Here is a 25,498-nt window from a genome sequence, read left to right as displayed (position 1 = left end):
TGCAATAATCGAGTTTCATAAATACATAAATCAAATCAAATTACACTTTTTTAATTTCTTACTTCACATTAAGTAATATAAGAAATTCGCACACTTACACTAATAAATGTTACGATTGTCTTATGTAGTATAGCACACGATCGTTTTCTGACGGACAGAGGAAATTCCTCGATTGGATTAAAGGTTAATCGTCAAACGATATAACAATTCTACGATTGTCTCATACTGAAAAAGGTATACGGTAATATAGTGTTTTAAGAAACAATGAGAGTCAATGACTATCACACACACGTTTTGGAGAAACTTTAGGAGAAACTCGTTTTAATGAAATTGAAACACATAGTTGAGGATAGATTCCCGTAATATTTGACACGGTATTGGCCAACTACTACTTACTTATAATTCAAAATACACAAAGCTTCCTATTAAGAATGCAACTACTTTCCTATTCGATAAATCAACGTAGAGGAACTTTTGACGTCGTTATATTCGCATCACGATTGGAACAAACGAGCGCCCAAAATTTGACTAACAATAGGAATTAAATTCGCACTCTGAACAGGCCAGCGTTTTCACTTCCGGAGCAAGTGCGGAGTAAATCATTCGGAGAATACAGAAAATTACGCAAAGTCGTCCGAAACTAAGATCGGTCGAGCTGTCCGCTCTTCTTCTCCTCCTTTTAAAAGTTAAACTTCTGATTATCGTATAAATGAGGTGACAGAAGTCCGAGTCAAAGGGCATCCTTTGAAAAGTTCACGTTCGGCGAGCGTCGTTGTAACCAAAGAACGCAACGAATAATCTACATAGATATTTAATAAAATGACGAAACGTCGAATAACTGGCACGAGATGAACGAGCATGTCGGTGCCTCGGGTGATGGTTACCATCGTCATCATCTCCCGATCTCTGCCATCGGCTGTGACATCAAGGCCGCGTCTGCGGTAATTTATCATAACAAGAGCTTTAAATTCGTGATGCGACAAGAAAAGACGCGAACAATACGAAGATCAAAAAGGAAGAACAAAGACGAACAGGTTTTGATGTATGAGACAAAGAAAGGAATAAATGGTAGAGTAACAGCCTGACCAGGGTCAACCACGACGCTAAAACGCATCTCTTACCGATCCTCCACCCGAGGTCCTCGATCCCCTCCTGTCCTCCACTTCCCTCACTGTCTTTCACCCCACAACTTGCCCCCCTCCCACGTTCATCAAGAAGTCTTGCCTACCTGGTAGCATCCTCTTGCACTCGCGCGAGGACTTTCTCCGAAAGACGGTTAACTATATAAGCGAGATCGACGATGTTTGAAGCACGTTAGACCAAATCTTACGGATGCGTCGAGCAGGCCACATCGCCTCCGCGCCTCTAGCTCACAGTTGATTCTATTTCTTCGTTCTATTTCCTACGTTACACACGTGAGCGTATCGAGAAGTCCTCTCGGGGTATAAGTTCGTGCATGTGAATCGGCTTCGGCTGTATCTTGAAGCTACGTCAACCACTCGTCAGGGATCATGAAGCCCGCGAAAACATGGGCTCCCCTGGCAGCGACCGTGCTCGCTACGGCCCTGCTCTTGCAACCTATCTACGCCGAGGGTAAGAATACTTAGAAAAATTCAATACCTACGCGAAAAAAGTAAGAATATCCAGAACAATTAAACGAGATCGATATTTTTGTTACGTAGAATTACGAATACTCGGCTAAGAATATCCATTAAAAGTAAAATATAACGCGACATTTAACAAAGTGTTGAGCTATATTAGTTCCCAAACTCGAGATAATAACTTCAGTCGACGTAAAAGTTGGTAATTTCCAAGTGGCAACATTGTAAAACTATGTCACGTTGAAACAATCGGTTCAACTATACTTCTCTGGCTGTACGCTAGTTACGATCTGAAAAAGTCTCGTAAAAATAAACCCGATTTACGATTAAAAATCGAAGTCGCGAAGCGAAAGTATAATAGTCGAGGCGTTTTATTACCCTTCGAAACTACTTGACGGAAAACGTGCCGAAGCGCGTAGAAAGTCGAAAGCCACGAAAAAGAACTAGAAAGTTTAAAAAATTGACAGAAAGCGACATACATGATAGCACGATGCTTCTGATTAGCGTATACGTAGCGGAACTATCACTTTGCACTGATTGAACCGGGTGAAAGATAAATTACACATGGTCGCGCTGCTCTAAGTTTCTCCTCGTGGACGAACGTCCTGCGTTCGCTGGTGAATGAAAATTGGACGTGAAATTGAAAAATTAGCACGCGGAAAAAAATAGAAATCGTCGTCGCTGCTTCGAGCAACTGGGAATGAAATATTCAAAGGACGAAGCGCTGTGAATTATCGATACGGCTCATCGACGATGTCGCACGTACTAGTAAGCTAATGTGAAAATTGAACCGATATCTCGCCATCTGACACACTTCTTCTACGGTTGCGAACGAATATAAACCGTTTCGATAAAATCAAATATTCCGCACCGGGCCATTTCAAAATTAGATTCGTCTTTTAATCGATCGGATAAAGAGAGGAGACTTTTCAACGCGACATTAAACAAAGTATACTTGCATATATGCATAAACAGTATCTATGTACATATTTATGTGTGTATATACAGACACATTTGACACAGACAGTATTGTACACAAGATGATAGGAAGAAAACCCGATAAACATATTTCTGTCCCTTGATCTTTACGTCGGTCTGTAATTAAGAAGAAATATTTTAACGTAAGATAGCTATCAGTGAAGGGAATCTGTTTTGTAGAAACCAAATAATATTTCACATACAATGATATTTTAATATCTTTCAACAATTGAATATTCTGACAAGCAATATTTTAAAAATTACGCAAAGCGTAAGCTGCGTTAAGCTGCAAAATTGAATAGAAGAACAATTTCAGGATCAATTGATTAATTTTATTAGGTCTTGAAAATTTTATCGGTACATTAATCTGAATTTTAATTAAATTTTCCATCTTTTTCTTCCTACAGTCTTCATATAATTTTCGCAGTAAAGAACTTGTATTTCTCATCTACGGCAAGATTCAGGAAATATTGTGTCATTATGTAGCCGTGATAAAATATAGAACAGGAAACTTTAATAGTTCCTCGTTTTGTTTTTACGAAATCAAAGGGGTCGATATAATTTCTATTTTGATATCGCAAGCAATATTATTAAATAATTAATATAATTAAAAGTAATACACGAGACAAGCAAGTTTCTGAATAGGAATTGTTACAATCTACTTGCGATTTTGTTGCAATCTATTTTGTAGTTTATTTTATCGAAGAAATCTTAAATTATGTTTAATGAATAGTAATCACGTAAGTACTTCCGCGCTGGCTGAATTAAGTATCAAAATTTCACTTTACGTAAGAAACTATTTATTATGCAATTACTTTTGAGAAATTGAAATTCACATGGAATGGTAAAAGTTATTTTGATTTACATTCGTTTTAATATACAAGAATTATAATTTTCGTTTTGTAAGAAGATTAACTGAGAATGAATTTTGTAAGAAAAGTGCCTAAGAGTAAAAATTATTTAAGTCTAAATTAGTTAAAGTACGAAACAAACTTTCCAGTGAAAACCAGCGTGAAATATTTTGTTGTTATTCGCAGAAAAAGTACTCGATGAAAGTTTCACTTATTTCATGACACGGCCTGAAAATAAGATTATAGTTCTTAAATAGCGAAATAAGTCATTAAGCGAACCTTGAATATTCAATTACGAATATTCTTCCGGCAATGCTCTGTCAGGCAATGAAACAATAAAGGACAGTAGGGGAAGTTCAGTCACGAACTTGATTAAAGACAATGCGAACAGATCGTGGCTCTTGACCTCGGCAATTTCAAAGGTAGTGGTATCTCAGCAGATTCGCCGAGAAGGTTGTAGATGAGTTTAGAGAACACTGTATGAAGTTGTAAACCACGAGCACACGACATAGTTAACAAGGCGAAGTCATTTAGAGATCTCCCACACTTTCACCGATTAATGACAAAGATAAGAACAAAAAGACACAATGAGAATCACGATCTCGTTAACGTTGTAATGTAACGTATGTAACAGAAATTTCGGAACCTACAAAGAAGACAAGACTTTTGATCTAACTTCCTCCGTACGGTTGCAGTATTTATACATATAGTTATAAGAAGAAAATACAAAGGAATAATTGCATAACAATAATAAGAAAATATACCATTTGTAACGTGATATAACGAAATTCACATATTAAACAGAACTCAGATCAGCAAGATCTTCCGATAGAAACGAAATAAGAAATACTCGTACAAACAAATCTAACAATATATTCGCGACTGTATCTACGAAATATGTTTACGTCATCAGTGCAACATGTTGCAAATATTAATATATCTAAATCTTACTTTACTAAAAATTAAAACAACGGCGCGAAACTACCTAACGATCTGTTTGAAGGTCGTGCGTACAAGTTGAGAACTCCTGGTGAGAAGAAACGTTTATTTACAGCTCCAATTTCGGGTAGCTACTTACCACCATCAACAAGCTATGGGACACCGAACTTAGGAGGAGGTGGCCCATCATCCACCTACGGTGCACCGTCCGGTGGTGGTGGAGGCGGCGGCGGCGGTGGTGGCGGTCGTCCTTCCTCGAGCTATGGAGCACCATCCAGTAGCTATGGAGCACCATCTAGCACCTATGGCGCTCCATCCGGAGGAAGACCATCTAGCACCTACGGAGCACCTTCCAACGGTGGTGGCAGACCATCTTCGACCTATGGTGCACCATCAGGTGGCGGAAGACCGTCTAGCACTTATGGCGCTCCTGGAGGCGGCAACGGCTTCGGCGGTGGATTGTCGTCCAGCTATGGCGCACCATCGCGTGGATCATCGATATCCGCTAGTTACTCAGCACCTATTTCTGGAGGTGGTGGAGTGTCCACCAGCTATGGCGCGCCTACTGGAGGCGGATACTCGAGACCATCTTCCACTTACGGTACACCTAGCACCGGTGGTGGCAGTTTCGGAGGGTAAAATATTTTTTTTACGATATTTTTTTCATACTCAAGTAGTTCTAAGTGAATTAGGATTATATCGTTTCGAACGAGCACAGCACGTATTGCACACATTAATCCTACTGCGGTTCCTCAGCTTCTCTAGTATTCAAATCTCATTCTTATTTCAACCGAAATGGATTCGTAACATTTTATGAAAAATTGTAGCGCAATATCAAACGAAACATTCATGCTTGTCAATTACGATTCTTTCCTATCTTCTTTAAATTTGGAAAGAATGCAATTCCATCAGAAATGATCGAAAGAACGCAGCAGGCTCGAGAAAGTTAGCGAGACCAGCCTGTTTTTAACTTATATCTAGAAATTTATTCTAAAAGTTTCTTTCTCCTTTCCGTTGTATATAATTCCATGTATATACATATTTATGGAGAAACTTTGGCAATCACTAATCGAATTGTTGGAATCGTTACCGGTTCTAGTTCCGGTGGATATTCTGGAGGCGGTGGTGGTTACTCTGGAGGCGGAGGTGGCTACTCTGGAGGTGGAAACGGAGGATATTCCGGTGGTGGTGGCTACTCCGGCGGCGGTGGAAACGGTGGATACTCTGGCGGAGGTGGAAACGGAGGCTACTCTGGCGGAGGTGGAAACGGAGGTTATTCCGGCGGAGGTGGAAACGGTGGCTATTCAGGCGGAGGTGGAAACGGTGGCTATTCCGGCGGTGGTGGCTACTCTGGAGGTGGCGGAGGTGGTTACTCTGGAGGAGGCGGCGGTGGCTACTCTGGAGGAGGTGGTAACGGAGGTTATTCCGGAGGTGGTGGCTACTCCGGTGGCGGTGGTGGCGGTGGCTACTCCGGCGGCGGAGGTGGTCAAAGTTACGCCAGCAACGGAGGCTACCAATATTAATCGGAAGAAGTTTTCATCTCGCGCGACGACCTTCGACCATGTTTCACCAATCATCAACCACCATCAAACGGGCCAAAAGAATTTTAACACATCGACATCCTCCATGTCACGATCCAGACACAACAAACTCATTCCAAACGTTGATCTTATCCAGACCAATGGAACATCTGCCGATGAAACGAAAAGGAAGGAAGCGGAATCGGAGGTCATTCTCGCGAACCTAAAATCATCGCCCAAGTATTCAGGATCCGTATTAAAAGTTTAACAGTAACGCGGTAACGGCCGCTGCCTTGCGAGAACTTCAGTGTGTATCGTAGCAGGCGTATTTCTGAAAGCAAACGGAAGAAAAGGAATACGAGAAACTTAAAAGATTCGGCACGCTTTTGCTTACCTCTCTTCCTATTTGCTCTTAGGAAACCGTCCGCTGATAATACTTACCATCGCATCGAATCGAAAGGAGCGAATATCGTACGCACGAGAGTCTCTGAAAGAGGCAGGCAAATTGGAAAGAAAGGAAGAAAGAGACACGAAAATGAATTCGTTCCTCGTTCAGAGCCTGTAACTTATTTATTTTGTAAAAATGCTTTTTGTACTAATAAAGCCGCTACGCTGGAAAAAGAAACGTAATCACAGATGGAAGTTCATTGCGACACGACCTACCCTTTGTAGCTAGAATAAAAACCAGCGACTATACATATACGTAAGGCGATTGAGCTCGTCGTAGGGTTAGTTGGGCGACGTAGTCGGTCGGTCGATTTATCGATTCCCTAACTCGAATACCGGGAAGGCATGAATAAGTAAGAGTTCTTTCTATTTCTGTCGTAACCTAGCTAAAAACGCGTATCGATATCGGGACCTACGGCTCCTACGTTGATTCGCTCGAATTATAACGGAATGTGTCCTGACCTATTTGCCACTCCCTTTCTGCAATGGATGTTCAACGTCAGGTAATGACCACGTTTCTCAAGAATAATTGTTAGCCTCGTTTCTTCAAAAAACGAAGGTCTCCTGTTTGAAATCCGTTCAGAAAAGCGAAGACGATGAATTTAATTCGCTACTGGGGATGCTTACGCATTTATGGGAGATTCAAAGGCATAAAAGTGCAAAGAGTGCATATATACAAAAATATACGAAATATGCAAAATTTCGTCATGATATCTAACGAGTAATACAAATCTCCAAGTAGGTTTCATTTCTCCAATTGGTTTCATAGAAAAATAAATTTTCATATATCCGCGATGTATTAACCCTTGGACTATGGCAGACTTTGAGACGTACCAGGCGTATCATACGGTAGGAATTTTGTCGCGACTTACACCAAGAACAGTGAAATTTTTTGTCAGACTTACATTTCTCAGGAACTATATTGAAATAATTAAAACACTGAATTCCGTTACATAAAAGCAATATCGTTTATTCATTCGTATTCTCATTTATTTGAACTCGCTTGTTTCCATAGAATCAGAAATATGAATTATCGTTGTTTCACGTTTGAATGTACTTTTCCTGACCATTTTCTTGTCCCAATATTTCGTTTCAAGAATATAAAAAAAATAACTGAAAAATAAACATATTTAAATAATATATGACTAACGGAATACGTAATTGTCAAATTAGCATTCACTTACATCTGGTTCAAGCGAGATTCGCTGGAATTATGGTCGATAAAATTTTCCAAGCGCCTATAGTTGCCTACAGTATCATAAGAGCAATTCTTTTAAGCGCCTTTAGGCGCCTGTAGTATCACAAGTGCAAATGTAATAAGCGCCTTTAGGCGCCAACATTAGTCAAGGGGTTAACCGGGTTAACGACTGTTAATCAAAGTGAAAGTTTTCGAAGCAACGTAGCACTTTCAATTTCGTGTTTACGTAGCCGTAAATGCAATTCTTTGCGACTCTTATTTCGCTGCTGGGGATAATTATTAAAGTAACAACTCTGACTTTTTCGTACACTTTTTATTTTTAACATTTACGATCAACATCGCGTTCAATTTCTCAATTATACACGTATAATATGTCGTATAATACAGTATCGGTAACGCTTTCGTAATACATATACATAGATATGCTCTTACGGGGTAAGTCGGGCATTTTTCTTTGTTTTTACACATAATAATACTCTATGATAGGTAGGCGTCCCAGGCTTGCGAGATAGGACGAAAGTTACAATAACATTAGGTACGCGATTCCGTTTCAAAGCAGGTGAGTAGTTATGGAACACTGCGTTTCCGTAACGCTGCGTATTATTATAGTAACGAGTTCGCATCACTAGCTCGATTGAACCTTTCGTTTCGCGTTCGGCGTTCAGGCAGCCCATCATTCGCACATTTCTTCTTTGTTTTTTAATTCGTTCGCGATACACGCGAGCCTTCGTTTCTCTTCTCCTCCGGCCAGATCGCTGGATAGTACACCAGAAATTAAAGAGAAATTAAGGAGACACTCGTCGCTCGCAAAAAATGAAGAGGGTCTCCCTAATTTTGTGGAGTTACGAAACCATCGATCTCTTTTTGCGAGAGGAGAACCACGCTATATATATATAAATATATATAAATATATATGAATATATATATATATATTTATATATATATAATACGTATATATACATGTCTTATATATATTTTTTTATCATGTTTTTTCCCTTCTTACGTACTTCCTTACCTTACACGCTAGTGTACCTAATATATGTATGTATAATGTAGAGCACGCATCATGATATGTATACATTTTCCGTTACATCGTTGATTACAATGTATGGTATTTGATATGTACGTGACAGTGGCTGTCTCATAATTAACATGTACGCCACTAGAAATACATCGGATCTTATCATATAGATTTATCTACGCAACAATATTCATTCGCATATCGCGGGATTCTCCTTCTTTCTCCTTACACGGTATGTCGTTTCGATAGAACAGGGTGAATTAACGAACCAAGATATGCTATGAATTATTACATTAACCTGTCGTCTCAAACGAGATCCTTTTTATATAATTTATACGATCAGAAATTCAGCTTCTATCGAGAATCGAGATGATACACAGTAACTATTACAAATCATAAAAAATAACTTTGCCTATCGTATCATTAAAATACTGGCGATGAAATAATATAGGCAATTCTGAACGTGTAATTCGTATTCTTCCTCACTTAAAGTATCTTCGGTTTCGCGTTGCGGCGTATCTCGTTGATAGCGTAAAATCTTTCAACGATGAGCCAGCATGAAACCAAGCAAACTCATTGAACCCGGAATTATTTTTTCCTTTTGCTGTTTCTCGCCTAATTGTTCCTTCAATATGAGCTACGTGCAATTCCGATCATCCGCAAAGAAACATTTTACGATCATCTAATTCTGTTTCTGGTTGTAAAAAGGAGATAGCGAAAAGAACGCGGTTACCAGCTACAAAGTGGCCACACTGGCAATATAATAACGATAATTCCGTTCTCCGTTGTCTGCGAGTAGCTTGACTTAACCAGCCAACTCATCGCGGACTTAATAGCCGAGTGAAAGTCTTCTGTCTGTTGACAGCAACCGAATGAAAACACACAGAAGATGCGTCTGTGTATACATCGTGATGCACAGGAAACATTCTCTTCCCTCTGTCATTTGTCTAGATGTAATTTCACCACCGTTGGTCGTGCACAGACGCCTCGCTTAACGAGCGCTACATCTTCTACGCCAGCGTACGCTTAAAAGCTATTTCCGTACAGAACTAACGTCGTTATTTTCTTATACCGTTACCTCGCGATTAAGAAGATGCTTCCTAAGATCTGACAGGTTAAATGAATAATCCGCGTGTGACTTTTAACCCTGTGGTTGGTATGGCAAAACGATCACATTCTAATGATTGAATACCCCTAGTTGGGAAGGAGGATGGTAAACAATAACGACGGATGAGAGTTTGCTTATTTCCAACGACGATTCGTGTCTACTTTAAAATAATTGCGTAGAACTGCTACGATTTCATTGTGTGCGTTATTCGCTTGAGTCGCGTAAAATGATTGCGATCGACCGTGACGACCAATGAAAAGGTTCGAAAGAGCCTGGACGTTCGCGTGACAGGTAAGAAAAACTCGCACACGCTTCATTTCGCAAAAAAAAGTTAATTCTCGCGCGCGTCTTTGTAGATGTAACGATCATACTTTTGTCCATGAATATTCATTACCGAAAACGGTAAATGAGAAACTCGTTAAGAGGTTCCGCTTATGTTTCTCTTCAATTACGTTCACCGTTCATTGTCCAACGAAACTTTCGACCGTCAAAGAAGGATATTCAGGGACGTGGGAAAACATTGTGAAATTCGGAGACTGAGTAGGAACTACTCGCTTAACAATTATACACACACCATTTGCTCTCGATTTCTCTTACTTTTTTTTTTTTTTTTTTTTTGTTTTTCTTTTGGCGATAAAGAATGGGATGAGCAACTATAACGAGCAATAATTCTACTACATAGGCATTACCATGTGGCCTTCGTGAACAACGTAACGGCTACGTTAAACAATAACCTACCCGATAAATCAATCGTCAAAATTAACAACAGCGGCGATAATTCGCATCAGCGACATTAAAAACTACGACTTTAGTCTTCGTGTATGTGTGTGTGTGTGTGTGTGTACATATGTATACATGCGGCGAGAAATCTGATTCTTTTTCTCTTCTGTTCGATATTACTAATTCACTCGCAATTCATTTTAATACCGATAATGTTAATTATATTATACATTTTATATATATATATATGTATATATACTATATAATAAACACAACGAATCTGTGCTACGACCGATTTGTGTACACGATTATCCGTTCACTCACGCATCGTGTTCGATCATTAGTTTATTCGTTTATGTCGTTTATGGACGTTTAGAAATGAGTTAGTACAAAGATGTGGGTTAATCGGTGCAATACTTATACAAGAACTTTTAATCGGTATGATATTTATCGAATCGAATATTTTATTTTTTAAGTTCAATTGATGTCTTTTAATAATTACGATGTCGTCTTACATCGTGATTTACATTTACGATATTTACCATTTTCTAATTTTTGTATCGCGTTTATAGTTTTACGATTCATTGCGCTTATCAGACGAACGTAAGAATTTTATAAAAATTGGCAATTTATCGAGGAAAAATTTTATCGAACCCTTCGATCTAACTCCGAGGCCAGTCGTACATCGAATAAATAAAGGACAAAAACTGTGGTTTCGAATGTGTCGAATATAACATCGGGCTCTGTATCGTTGATTGAGATTTACATGCCTTCAAATCACTGTTATCGATGCAAAAGAAAAATTCGAGTTGGCTGACCCCGGTAGCCTTAACGCGTGAGTCACGAAAAATCTCGAGGAGTTCTACGAGCGGCTGCGTGACATGCTAATTTATAACACCTAACTCCGTTTCGTTTTTTTATAGTATAAACGAACGTGTATATGCATGGTGTGTATTGACTCTGTTTCCAGTTAGATTAAGCAAGGGAAGAACGATGAGTCGCAAGTACAAAAGCCTCTTAACGTCTTTTTGTTTCTTTCTTACTTTTATATTTTTTTCTAACATTGAGATTCTAAGATGGACTCTAACCGATGACGGTATATTATTAAATACTAATATCGTGACAATGAATAAGACGAAGAAAGTGGAACGATTCACGTGGAAGAGGACTAAACGATAACGTGATCCGTCTAATTTAACTCGTTCTAAAAACTTTGCATGTAACGTTCATCTATAGACCTTATCCTATCCGACGATAGCCGCTCGTCCCGAGTCACCGTCTGATGAACTGTTTCAGCCGACATTGAAACCCTCGATGATCTCGTTACTTTCCCCTCGCGTTCTCACGATTTCTGAAATACGCTTGATGGTAACGAGAACGAATCGGTCGTGCATCAAGACGCTGGTTTTCCCAAGCAGTTTGATAAACTCTAAATTTCTGATATGTCTATACACAATTACATACGTACGCGCACATATATAATTGCATATAAATGTAATTTATATACGTATAAGTGTATGTGTGTTGTGTGTGTTTGTGTGTGTTTGTGTGTATATTTCTCAAAAAGGAAACAGATTACTAGGCCTAATTGGCGGTACAGGCAGAAATTACCTCGCCCAATTATCCAAGAAGCTCCGATATTTAAGAGTATTGCACTTTCCTTCCAGTTCCATTTTCGCGCTCATTCGACCACTTTTATACATTTCCTTTCTTCTATTTCTTTCACTATTAAAGAGAACGCATGAGCATTCTCAAACAGGTACACATCGCTATAGAACTGTAGCTACGTATAAACACAACCGTGAAACAAGATTCGTGAAGAACGTGGAGCAAATTGGCATGTTTCGGAGCTTCTTAGACATGAGGAGAGGAGGGAGAGAGAAGAAGCGTGAAAACAAATTGGAAAACCGAAGCAACGAAATCAGACAATCCTTCGACGAAGTTCTCTTCAACGAAGAGACGTTCATACGTTCGATCTCGTAAAATTAATCTTAGCAATGAACGCGATCAATAAAAACTGTTAACTGTATACTCGTTTACGTTATAAAAAATCTAAATCGACGTTTCAGGCAATTTCACAACGAATGCTCTGACACGCGTTTGCGCACTCCCTTTATTTGCCCATGCAAAACACAGTTCCCAGATATAGAAACTATCGAAAAGAATTGGAAATGATGTATACAAGGAAGAAACGAAAAGAACTAAAAGACTAAAGGAAAAGAAGAAGGAGAACAAAAGACGGACCTGCACCGCCGTTTTTATTGTTGGTCACAGCATCCGATCACGAAACCAGGAATTAGAACGCGGTGCTGGATTGCGGCTGTCGTGGCACGTTCGGTCCATGAGGCACTAGGTGTGCTCTACCTCCGCCTCCACCGCTTCCTGCCACGACACCGTCCGATTCCCCGGCTATCTTACATCCCGGTTCCATGTCGTAGTCCGGCTCGAGCGCAGGATTAACTCGGCCGTTTGATTCGTCTTTGCTACCGTAAAGTCTGCCAATACCGGCAGCTAGGACAGCCATTTGTTCGCCCTCCGCCGGATCTGGTCCGACTCTTTCGACGTCTTCCGGTATGTTGACCACACATCTGAAGAAGTCGTATCCAGGCGCCAGCCTGCCCGTCAGGAAGGCTACTTGCGTGCCGTACGACACGCCTATCAATGTCACCAACGACATCAGCATCGCCATTGTCCTGAACGGGAACCCTTGAGTGTTCGTCTCTTCGTCGTACCCCGGATAGTGAATGAGCGCGGGCAAACCCATTAACGGCTCGCCACCACTAATCCTTACGATGAAGGCTATTATGTAAGCAGCTAGACTGCCGTAAGTGTTGCAGTATTCTTTGAAGTGGACCACCATCAACAGCTGAGGGAAGAGGATCACGTAGACCAAGTCCGAGCACATCGACCAGAGGCCGTAGATCGAGGGTATCGTCAATGCCATCACTGTGCTCAATATGCCGACCACGCCTATTCCCACTCTCATCACCCAGATGATCTCCATTTCCGACGCCTGTTTAACGGGGAAATGGCTAGTAGAGAGGGCGGACGTCGATTCGATTCTACGATCGGCTGCATCGTTCGAGGAAGTGGATTGGCGGGTGAGCGAGATAGAAAGGAGATTTGAGGCAAATACGAAAATATGAGAGCGCGATGCTGGTGAAACATCGTTACGCAAATACGAACCAATGAAGACGTTTTCTATGGTCGGGCAAGATGTTCTATGAAACGTGGAAGTTTTTGACACGGTTACTTTTACTTGTGAATGCACAACTAAAAATTATGATCCTGAAGGAAATCGATAACGCGTGATCCATATTCATGCGTACGTGAAATACTACGGTTCGAAGAATCTGCATCTCGCGTCGAATACTAGAATGCAATATCGAAACTGCATGATCGTTGCGTTACTCCGACGGAGCCGTCCGATACCTAAAGCATCGTTGTGGTACTGACTTTGCTGACTTGCTGTCAAGCGACGAATAACTAATGCAGATTCCAATTTTGTTACGTTCATCCCCGTTTCAAGAAGTAACGATATATCGCTCCTCGAACAATTACTTGAACGTGAAACACGTTCAAATTTTGTAACCACTTTCCTATAGTCAGAACCAAAGATGGAGAACGCATGATGGTAGTGATGACGATGGCCATGATGAAAATAATACTGATGATGATTCGTGCGACACATGATGTCAAATAAAATTTAAAAGCGATGACAGGCGAGATTGCCGAACGATTAAATGCATGACACAACACGAAATTAAAAACAGAAAGTCGACCATCTACGTAAGAACGAAGAACTTACCCTCTGACGGAAGATTAATTTATAAACGTTTCTGGCGAACATGGAACTAGCCGAAAGGATGCTACTATCCGCTGAAGACATCACTGCTGCTGATACTGCGCCTAACCCAAAAAAGGAAACGAAATCTGGCGTCAAATACTGCAAAACCATTGGTAGAATCATGCTTGTTTCTGCCTCGGTGAAAGGATATGGACCGGTGTATCCTGTCTCGTTCCAAGCTATAACAGATTTCGAAATATTTTTCGTTGTTATATAAACGAATTGATAGAAAATTATATGCCATGTAAATATTTTATAAAAGGGCGATACTCCAAACAGTGAACAAATCAATCTAATTTAATACGAAGTTCAATTTACGCGAAATGTCTAATAGAGGGGAATTTAATAATTGAATTATTGGCCTTATATTTCTATATCGATCTATTAGCAATTAAACCATCTAATGCTACAAATATTTCAGAACGAATAAAATTTCTTACAGGTACTGTATCATTTCCCAGTTTATAGAATATCGTTTTATCCTAACGGCTTATCTACCCTAATATATTTCCCCTGTCATATTAAATGGAAGATATTAACGAATACAATGTCCATTATATAGGAAAAATACAAATCAAATATGCTATTTAACTAGAAGATAATTTTGATGGTAAAATATGGTAAATTAGATAGTAAAAATATTGCACAATATTTGAACGATATTTTACGTTTGAAGATTCTCACGTATAATATTTCTTCACTCATTCTCTCAAATTCGTCTACAAATTTAATCTTCCATATATACGTAACACCTATATTAATACTATACATGTACGTATAAGATGTGACATCATGTCTGTGCTTTTTGTATCAACGTACACCTCAACTTGTAGACACGTGCAGATAAGAAATTATTTGCTTTCGTGCCTCAGAATAAAAATACACAAGATACCGATACAGTGTATCGCATTAGTTCCAGCGGTTCTATTGTGCTCTGCGTTAGTGTACGAGTCGCATTATCACCCTCACCCTTGTGCCGAGAACACCATATGACAAAATCCCACGCTATTGTACACGCTGTGGGATATCAAGGCACCCTTCGCCCACACACCCTTCCGTTACAACACCGACCTGCTTAGCCCTGGAACCTTGTAAATACCAGTAGTCCTCTCTCTGCAGTACTACCAAATGTCAAGTAGCCTAGGAACGCGAATGGGGAGGATGACGAGCAAACCGGGTCTAATTCAATCCCCTTTAGATTCGGGGACCCACGAAACATGTTTCTCTCCCCTCGAACGAAAGCAGAAGAGGTTGCTCGTAGGAAGACGCCCGAACCATTCGTACAACGTCTCGTTTACTATTAATACGATGAGATTGGAATTTTCTTTATTCTAGCAAACCATAGAAAATGTACAGCTGGGTCGTGTTTGCGAATGACGAAACGAGTTTGCAAAACTGATGCACTTTCTATGTGAGGAATATTCTACGATAGAATTTAGATTTACAGAGTATCTGCTGGTATAAATAATTGTGAAAATTATAATTCGCTGTTATAAAGCACGACGTCGCACAGAAGATATAAGAATGGTGCAGTAGCGCCTGTAATAGTACGAGCACCTTCGACTCGAAAGAGAATTCTATACATAAATACGTGTATGAACAGATAGTGCAAGGACAAAGTATAAATAAAGATTATAGAGTGAACTATTATAATATACGTGCATCACTTTGTAAATATACTAGTGAAAATTTTGCGCATGGTTTATCACGATGTTTTAAATACTTCGATTTCTTTAAATTTCACAAAATTGCGGAATCTAGTTGAGAAAAACGGTAACGAATTTTTGAAATGTTCTTTCTTAGCCGTAATGTTAAAGAAAAGGAATTTGATAATGTAATCAAATAGATTCAGATCGATAACATAGATTTGAAAAAAAGGTGCAAACGAAATGTTGTCTTGTCGCAACAATGACCTTAATGGGTTAGTGCATGTTTAAGATAAAAGTATTCTAGATGTGTATCTTTAGATTAATATAATTTTACTCACGCGTTGCTTTGGCGATTGCACCAATTAGAACAGGTGGGATTGCCATGAGAATACAGCCTACCGCAGCTACGTAACTCAACACTTGCGCTCTTCCAGCCGTTTTCGAAGATAAAACCCGTTGAAAGTACACTTGCCAAGGGATGCCACCAAATATCAACAATAGCCCATAGTCTACGTAGGACCAATATTCTCCTGGTTTCACTTCACCAATCCAATCCACGTCCATGGATTTAAGGGACTGTACCTTTGGATTGGTCCAAGCGAAAGGAATGCACATCCACTGCAATCAAAATTATAATACTCTCTTTAAAAACTGGATACCACGTGACACAACATATTACTTTTTGTTAAATTTAAATGAAAAAGTAAGAAGGTATGTTCTTAACGTGAGAGCTTCTTCTAGTGGTTCATTATTAATCAAATAACTAACATAAAGTGTAAGATGTAAATTAACATTTGTATTTAATGCAACATGTTTTTTGTATGAAATATAAATTCCACTATTTTTTAATTTGAAATGTGGTTAATTAAATAACTAAGATAAAATGTAAGATGTAAATTAATATTTGTATTTAATGCAACATGTTTTTTGTATAAAATATAAATTCTACTATTTTTTAATTTGAAATGTGGTTAATTAAATAACTAAGATAAAATGTAAGATGTAAATTAATATTTGTATTTAATACAACATGTGTTTTGTATGAAATATAAATTCCACTCTTTTGCTAATTTGAAATATTTCCTTCTTTGGAAGCAGAGAACGAAGTAGATACCATTACTTTGCTATTAAAATTAATTGGATGCAAATTAAATGGGAGAAAGACAGAAAATCTTGCGATAAACTACAAAGGTGGCTTTAGAACGATTCTTATCATTAAGTAAAGTAATCACAAATGAATGAATATAGATTACGTTATCCTCATCTTGTGATAGATATTACAATCCATTGAGTTGTAGAAATGTCAAAGACAGTTATTTCCAGAAAATCTGGTACTATCGTGATTAATTATACTTAATGGACGGCTATCAAAGAAGACTATACAAAAGGAAGTATAAAGCGATTTACAAGAAACATTTAAAATATCTGGAAATTATAGATTTCAATAGCGGATTTGACAAATCTGGTGAATGTACTCGTTACAATTTTTAGTAGGTGAAACGAATCTCTATTTAGGTTTTATTTCTTTAATCGTGTTTATAAAGACATGAATTTGCATAAATATCGAATGAAAAGGAGATATTTAGGAAACCATTTAAAATATCAAAATATAAGGAAGCATATCTTTGAAGGACGATAAAAATAAATTGCGATTCTAAGACAAAAAGTTCTAGGTTACTTGCAAATTCTTTAATCTGATAAAACTTATAATAAATGATAGTTTGATAATATTCTTGCGAGAAGAAGTAGGTCACTACCTACGTAACATTGAATGAATTTGGTAATATAAATACTTGCGGTACTTGAGCCCTCGTATCGATCAGCAAAGCCAACTTTACCACAGGACTCAGATAATCGAGCAACTCGATAACGTAGAACTTTCTGATCTAATAACGCATTGCCTTAAATAGAAGTGATTTATCAATGATACTTTGCAAGTGCGATACAACGCTATATTTGTCTTACGGATAATTTTATTTCGCAGAGTCGAAAATAATACGGCGATGTAATGATATATTTAGAAAATTGTGTTTAAGGAATGAACGAACACGTTTGCGTCTAAGACACGAATATGTAATTATTACAACGTACTATAAGCGATTACAAAATACCGAACACGTTTGTAAAAGCAGAGAATAAAATCGATGATAACCTTCACGTTATAACCCTGCATGATAAATTTCCCCTAAGGGCTTTATGAAACAAAAGTTACTGTAAATAAATATAGCAACCTACAGAAAGAATGATTTCGTTCCCTGCTAAGCAAGGAAGAAAGATATCGCAATAAATTCAAATCGAAATGTACCTAAAGAATATAATAAGTATTCTTATCGAAGGATATGTTATGTATCAAATTTCATGAAAAAAACTTAGCATATGTTGTTATTAAACGAAATCGAAAAGGAAGGAAATTAAATGGAAAGGAATGGTAAATTAAAAGGGAAAAAAACTAAAAATTATTATTAAAAGATGACATTATAAAAATTGACGTTATAGAACTCACTGTGTCTCTTGCAATAAGAATATTAATAATATATTATATTTATATTAATAAAAATATTATTCGCTATTTTATTAGCTACAAAGAAGATTGCTTTCTTAATATATCAATACTATTGAAAACACGTATTATAATTTTATGAAAGAAAGAAACATGTGTACATATTTCATGGTATACGTAAAAACATTCGTAACTCACCAAGCCTATGAAGATGCAAAAAAGTTGAATAACATCGGTATAAGCAACGGAGTAAAGACCACCAAAGAGTGTGTAGAAAACTGCAATACAGGCACTCAAAATGACCGAGGTTCCCTGATCCATGTCGATGATGACCGCTAACGTCGCACCCAGAGCTGCCAGAATACCTGCGGCCCAGAAGACCTCGCCACAGAGGGCAGGAAGAAACAGAAGACCTCCCATACGTTCGCCAAACGCATCTTGAAGAGGATCTAACATCGTGACGTACCCCTGTTCTCGCATTTTGTTCGCGAAGAATATACCACCTGTAACACCAATAAACGTGATACCAATTAGTATTAATAACGTGTAGCAAATTATAAGAGTATGAAAGATAATTATAAAATATATATATATATATATATATATATATTTTATATATATTATATATATATATATAAATAAATAAATATATATATATATTTATTTATTTATTAAATTAAATAATTATGGAAATTATAATAAATATAAAAAGGAGATACAAGGATGCACACTACCATTCGTAAGTCACAGGATAATTAATACATTATAAGAAGTGTTCAATTATATATAATATAAGCCCATTTTATTAAAGTTAGTATTTGAAATTAGACTGTGCCCCATGATTTATGAAGGTGAAGGTGTATATAATTTCCAAAATATACAGAATATCCAAAGTGTAGGATTGATTTTGCAATTTAAAGACTGACACAAATGTTCATTTCTTCGACTTTTTTACTATCAAATATTCCTTTCGTCTTATCGATGAAAATTTTTTTTTGTCAGTTATTAACAATCTAAACACGGATTTCGGATTTTCTTGTAAGGAAAATACATATAGTACTCCGATTTTAGTAAAAATTATACATTTGTTGTTTAATTAGTCAATAATATTTGAAAGTACACAATGTTACTTATAGGCAACGTCGAGTGTGAAAGGAAAGATCGTATTCATAAAAATATGAATTTGCACAGAGAGACTATAGTCTACATTCTACACTATAAGTCGGCATCATGTACATATAACCATACATTTTTTATACAATCATTCAGTGAATAGACGCCTATAGTTTCAATGGATGGTTATACACATGTTTATTCTTTCTCGAGGCCATTCGACCACGTTAAAAACTTATTACGCGTAGGAGTCTTGATTACAATCTATTACCTTGCTATACTACGCCGTAAGAACTAGCAAGTTTCCAAACGACCATAAGCTTTCTCCAACTATGAAAAAATAGCCGCCGAGAAATATCTTCAATTGAATCAAGGTATACATATATTATATATTATATATTGTGTATTAGTTGAGTCCTTGTATGTACATATATAAACAGATACATCGAAGTCTACTTTTATTACAAGTTCAATTATCCATCAATTTCTGGGTAATTACAACTCGAAATGCCTAAACTTTTGAGAACTGGTACGTATACATTGTAATATACTAATGATTAATAACAACAATTTGATATATACTTCGTATTATATATACATATTTTTAGAGTAGAGTATCAGAAATCAGAATACTTTGACTTTTCAAAGTATCATCCCCCTAGTTTCATAATTGAAGAATATTTATAGAAAACAATGTGAGTACCAAACTTGAAAAATTCTGATTTCTTGTTGAAAGATGTTCTACATACCAATGAGAATACTGTAGTATATATAAATTATTTCTTAGGCTTTGTTTATGCCATCTATCTATCTATCTAAATGAATGGATCATTTATTTCTCTTTACAACTAAGGGATACCACATACAGACTTTCCTACAGATGCATTTTCCTTTTTCATGAATTTGGACTACATAAACGCATAGGATTTCTTTTTCTCCTGAAAGACTTGTTCCTCGGCACTTACAGTGTCTTCTACAAGCACTCTTCGATTGATCGAATTATAACTTTATTCCCTATCGTGATATATTTTCGTAACTTTGACAAAATGCAATGAGTTTTCTACAACAATAAACAGAGTGCACTATCTTAGAAAAAGTAGCAGTAAACCTTTACGATTCACAGACATTGAAACTAGGATGGACGTGTTAAGAAATCAAAGGAAAGGAAGAGAACTGAAATTTTGACGAAAATTGTACATCGTAGAACTTACCAAAAACGAGGCTAAGGGCGTATCCGAACGGAGCCTGACACCAAACCAGACCTCTCGTGTAAATAGCTTCGGCGGTGCCGTTGATGTATCCGCCGCCGACCCAGGTCGCTGTCATCGTGAATATCCCGACGAACAGACCGATGGAACGACCTGCCAGCATCACTTCCTCCTCGGAGTCGTTGCCAGCTTCTTTTTTCCTGGCCGCCCATATTCCTACGGCTAGGATAAGCGCGTAGAACAGGATGATTGAAACGAGACCCGCTATGTTGATCATCTTCGGGGAGTACGGGTCCACTTGCGTGAACTCGAACTGACGGAGATGCAAGTCCGAGAGGTATGGCGGTCGATCTGATTTTGGGAGATTCGGATACCTGTTTACAAATGGAAAATAGGTTCCATTCGTAGAATAATTCCAGGAACTGTCGATATCGATATTACAATATTAACGAGCCTTAGTCAAACTAGCTTGCTTACGACGAATCGAATTTTTTTGCTGTTGCGAGTTTTCAAAGAGTTTGAAGAAATTCTGCGATACTTGTTAGTAAGCTGCTGATACTTGTTTGTGTAAAGTTATATTCCTCTGCACGCGGCTCATAAAATTGAAACTGATTGGAAATTTCTTTCGCCGGCTACTCCTTTCAAGATGAATTCTTTTTTAATGATAAACGCAATGTTATATAGTAGTATAAGATTATAATACGCTCAAATTTGAAAAAATATAGATTAATCCTACTTTTTTAAATGAGATGTGTAGTTTCATTCATAATGGGGTTTTATGTCCAATGAACTTCACAATGGTATTAGGACAATTATAACAATCCTCTCCTTTAATCTCATGACGATTAGATATTACGATGAACACTGTATTTTGAATATTTCACGTATCTTTCTACGCTGCATACATATACCCTGCAGTTTTTCACCTTTGAATTCGATAATGTATAAAATTCCACGGTCTACTTATCGACGTCTTTAAATGCAAATGTTCAAAACTCTTTCAATAAAGGTGAAAAGTTGAAAGAAATTTAAAAAGCAAATTTCCCTTGTGCCGACAACCGTCTAGTTCGTCACGAATTGATCATGAATTAAAATTAAAATCAAGAAAAGTAAGAGAGAAAATGAAAAGCGATATATTATGAGAAAGTAGCAATTATTCAAAATAACTGACATGAGGAATAGTGTAGGAGTTCTCAGGTTGCTATCAAAATTACATTAACTGTAATTGACTCCATTAAATTAATAAATATTAAATATAATATTAAAAGATTAAATATGTTAAATACTAAAGTCGATAAATGAAGGATACCTCTACCGTTTTCTAGTCTCAACTGAATAAATGTAAAGTAAAAGAGTTGCACAATCTGTACAATAAAACAATGCCATATTGCGAACTTATTGCAGAAGACTATTTTTCATACAACTGAACTCTTTTATCCACTCATGAGCTTAGTTATAATTAGATCGTCAAATTAGTCTCAGCTTAAACAATTTCTGCAAAAATTCCCGAATCTCGTTAATTGAAATTAACTAAAATTAATCAAATCCAACTAGTAAATTGCTTTAGAGCGTGAGTTAAAATCGTTTTAACAGGGAACACTACTAATTAATTAGATATGTAATAATTAATATCATAACATTCCCAAACGTTACGTGTCATTAGGTGCCCCAGAAAATCTATATTTCGCTTTGAATTCAATCATCTTGGTGAAATTACACTCTGCTTTTCTAGTCAATTAATGCGGCGGTCGATCCGCTCGCACCTAATGCGTGCAGTTAAGTGTAAATTCCATGTTCCTACCCAGAAGGCATTTAAATCGCTCGGTTGAGTTCACCCTCTAATCCCATTAGTCTTGCTTCACACTATATAGGGCTAACTCTTCTATTAAAAAAGAAAAAAAAACGCATAGCTTTACTAACGTAAAAAAGCAAGAAGACGTAAATAAAACACAAAGGTTCAAGGCCTTGTCAATAAATGCAGCGGAATTAATAGACAAAGCTGGATTATTTGCACCACTCTCTTAACACAAGGTAAATACCTTCGTTCGAAATGTTGATACTACCTGCATATTACATTGGTCCCGATTATTAGTTTGCACGATAGCAAATTGAAATTGAAAGAATAAAATGTCTTATTATATCTGCTATCTGTTGCATTTCTCGTCAGTACGAAAGCAAAGTTCGGGTCGGTGTTACCACGACTAATTTTTAAAATTTACATCGTAACACAAAATTACTATAAATTTACCGTGTATTGTGAACACGATTTTACATCACATAGCAATAATCAGATAAATTATAGTAACTTCATAAAATGTAAATTATTGAAATGTAAATTACTTAGAAGTGAAATATTCGTAAGAAAATCACAGACTTTAACAGGAGAAATCCAAAACTGATATCGTGTTTGCATTTATTCAAAGAAGAAAATTCCGAGGATTAAACAAGAGCAAGATTTCCAATTGCGATGGCTAGCCGACGTTTGATGTCTCACGCGATTTACGAGAAAATTTCATAACGAAGTTCCAACACATCTGATCGATATTCAATTTATACTTTGTATATTTTCCATTCATACGAACTTTGTACATTCATAATTTCGAAAAATTCATTTTTCACAAAATCATATTTCCTGACTATCTACAGAAACAACGTTAAGGTATATCTTCTTTCAAATTCAAATTTCCGATAAGTTCCTTTTTACATATACACGAAGAAGAAATGAAAGCATGGGAGGATCAAAAGAAAGTAAAGGAAGCTTATGCAGCGAAACATGCATGTCGAGGAATTTTCGTGCGTGGATCGATAAGAATAAACTACTGGTACCTCTGAAGACCCCGCGGGGTACAATCACGAAGTAGTGGGGGACAGCCTCACACGGGTACCGGCGGCATGTCCTGATGACGGTCCTTCCAGACGGCCGACGACGACGGAGGGTTGGGATTTGGGGGGCAGCAGTCACCCCACCGGAGCGAGGTCTTCTGGGAGGGGCTATTCCTTGTTCTAAACGCGAGGCCGCCCATGGGCACTGATGGCCATCGATTTTCACCCAACTCACCAAGCGTACTGCTACTCTGCTGCTGCTTTTCCTTCCTTCTCGAAATTTTGCTTCGCCTATGGCACTGATACCGATCGTGTCGATCAGTACAGTTCTTCACCTGAAATACATCGAGCTGGATCCTCCTAGATACGTATACGCGTTTCTTCCAAAATAAAAAAAAAATGAGACAAATGTGACAGTGGAAAACGAACTTCTTTCATCCAATCTGATCTGCTCGAAGAGCTACCGAATAATTGCATTACTTTTACATGAGAATATTCTAACACGAGATCGCTTTCGCACGAGACACCAAAATATTTTATAATTTCAACGTTTCAATAATATTCGTAATAATTTGAATAGCGAGTATCAATTTTTCGTATCGACTTATTATTAACTTATTTGGATTTATTTTACTGTTAAGCGACACCACGATAATCAATGTTATACTTGTACGAACGTAACCAGGAAATACCATAATCGCGTGTATATGTAGAGAGAAGTACACCTCATGTAACACAGATAAAACCAGGCACTAGTCGGTAATTCTTTTTTCCTTCTGGAGAAGCCGGATAGACGAACGTTTCTTCCTTTTGCGTTTCATAAATACCTACAAGGTACGGAATCGATAGATCGCACTACCTTGGCCGGTAGGTAACGGTATCACGCATTTATGTCACCAACTGAACAACAACAGCAGACAACGCGGAAATGAAATTGGTCGCGTATACACAAAACAACTCTACCTCGGTTCAAAGCCATCAGCGGGGGTCTATGAAAACCTCATTCTTCAAACAAGCTATCGAACTGCAGACTTGAGAAAAACGTACTTACAGGTACACCAAACGATGTTTGCGATCTTCGAACGTCTTTCTACCACTCGCGCACGTTCCAAGCGTCGCAGGTGAAAAGCGGTCCGTGAACAATTCGACGGCTTCTTGTTGATCACTGTCGCGCGTCGACCATTCACAGTTACGTGAAACTTGTTCGAAAACGATGGAACAACCATGAAAAAGCAAGGAATCGCGCGAAGGAAGATGATAAGATGGATACGAGAACCTAACGAAGAAACGTGACGGAAGTAACAGAGGATGACGAGCAACGAGTGCAATGCCCGTGACAGTTGTCCTCGTCCTCGTCTTCCTCTTTGTCGTCGTCGCCGTCGTTGCCGTCGTCGTTCTCGTCAGAACGACGCGCTCTCCGTGTCCTTAACGGTCGTGGAAGCCACCTCGTACTGAACAGTCGGTATCTTTCTCGTAGTCAAGGACCGACAGCGGAGGAATGGTTCCGTGATATTGATTCGACCCTCGTGACGTCATACAGACTCACGGGGGTGCGTCCTACCCTCTCGCACTGCTTCCATCTCGCTCCCTCTCGGCCTTTTAATTCGCACCCCTCTCTCGTTCGTCCACCTCCACTTCCCTCTCCGTGTCCTCACTCCTCTCTCGAACCCCTGACGGGATCGAAGCCGGGGGCGTGGACTCGGTGAAGAACCGCGAGTCTGCGCCTAAAATACCGCGACAGACATATCAGCTCCCCATGGCTCAGCCGTATCAACGGAAATCTCGCTGAACGGGTCTCTTTCTCTCTCTCTCTCTCTCTCTCTACAGTGTATAAGTATCTCGCCATATGGTTACGGGCAAGGTAGACTAGTTCGACTAATTATGCGAGCTAAAAAAAGTCCAGGTAGGTAGAAGCGCGCCGAGCACCATCGATTCGACCTGCCACTTCGTTCGGGTCAGTAAAAATAAATAGACC

The 25,498-nt window shown here is 38.2% G+C and overlaps 2 protein-coding genes and 1 long non-coding RNA gene across 4 annotated transcripts in view; 2 read left to right on the top strand and 1 right to left on the bottom strand.

Annotated features, from left to right (window-relative positions):
- The window catches only part of LOC132908700 (uncharacterized), a 321,053-nt gene that overhangs the window by 254,720 nt on the left and 40,835 nt on the right, over window positions 1-25,498 (top strand). The window lies entirely within an intron of this gene.
- LOC132909135 (loricrin-like) lies at window positions 1,231-6,519 on the top strand. Its single transcript, XM_060963735.1, has 3 exons — window positions 1,231-1,593; window positions 4,485-5,004; window positions 5,469-6,519. The coding sequence occupies exons 1-3, from the start codon at window positions 1,512-1,514 to the stop codon at window positions 5,890-5,892; spliced, it is 1,026 nt and encodes a 341-aa protein (XP_060819718.1). The 5' UTR covers window positions 1,231-1,511; the 3' UTR covers window positions 5,893-6,519.
- LOC132909133 (high-affinity choline transporter 1) lies at window positions 11,409-25,011 on the bottom strand. Of its 2 annotated transcripts, XM_060963733.1 has the most exons (7): window positions 24,575-25,011; window positions 23,527-23,858; window positions 20,704-21,074; window positions 18,578-18,882; window positions 16,218-16,497; window positions 14,192-14,409; window positions 11,409-13,396 (listed from the first exon to the last, which is right to left on the bottom strand). In XM_060963733.1, exons 3-7 carry the CDS (start codon window positions 20,975-20,977, stop codon window positions 12,680-12,682), a joined length of 1,794 nt encoding a protein of 597 aa, XP_060819716.1. In that variant the 5' UTR covers window positions 20,978-21,074; window positions 23,527-23,858; window positions 24,575-25,011; the 3' UTR covers window positions 11,409-12,679. The 2 variants fall into 2 exon arrangements, with proteins under 2 accessions (XP_060819716.1, XP_060819717.1); XM_060963734.1 differs by lacking the exon at window positions 23,527-23,858.

The sequence above is a fragment of the Bombus pascuorum genome, chromosome 7 (assembly GCF_905332965.1).
Source record: "Bombus pascuorum chromosome 7, iyBomPasc1.1, whole genome shotgun sequence".
Lineage (NCBI taxonomy): Eukaryota > Metazoa > Arthropoda > Insecta > Hymenoptera > Apidae > Bombus > Bombus pascuorum.
Note: the sequence above shows the minus strand (reverse complement) of the source record. Positions and strands in the feature narration are given on the sequence as shown.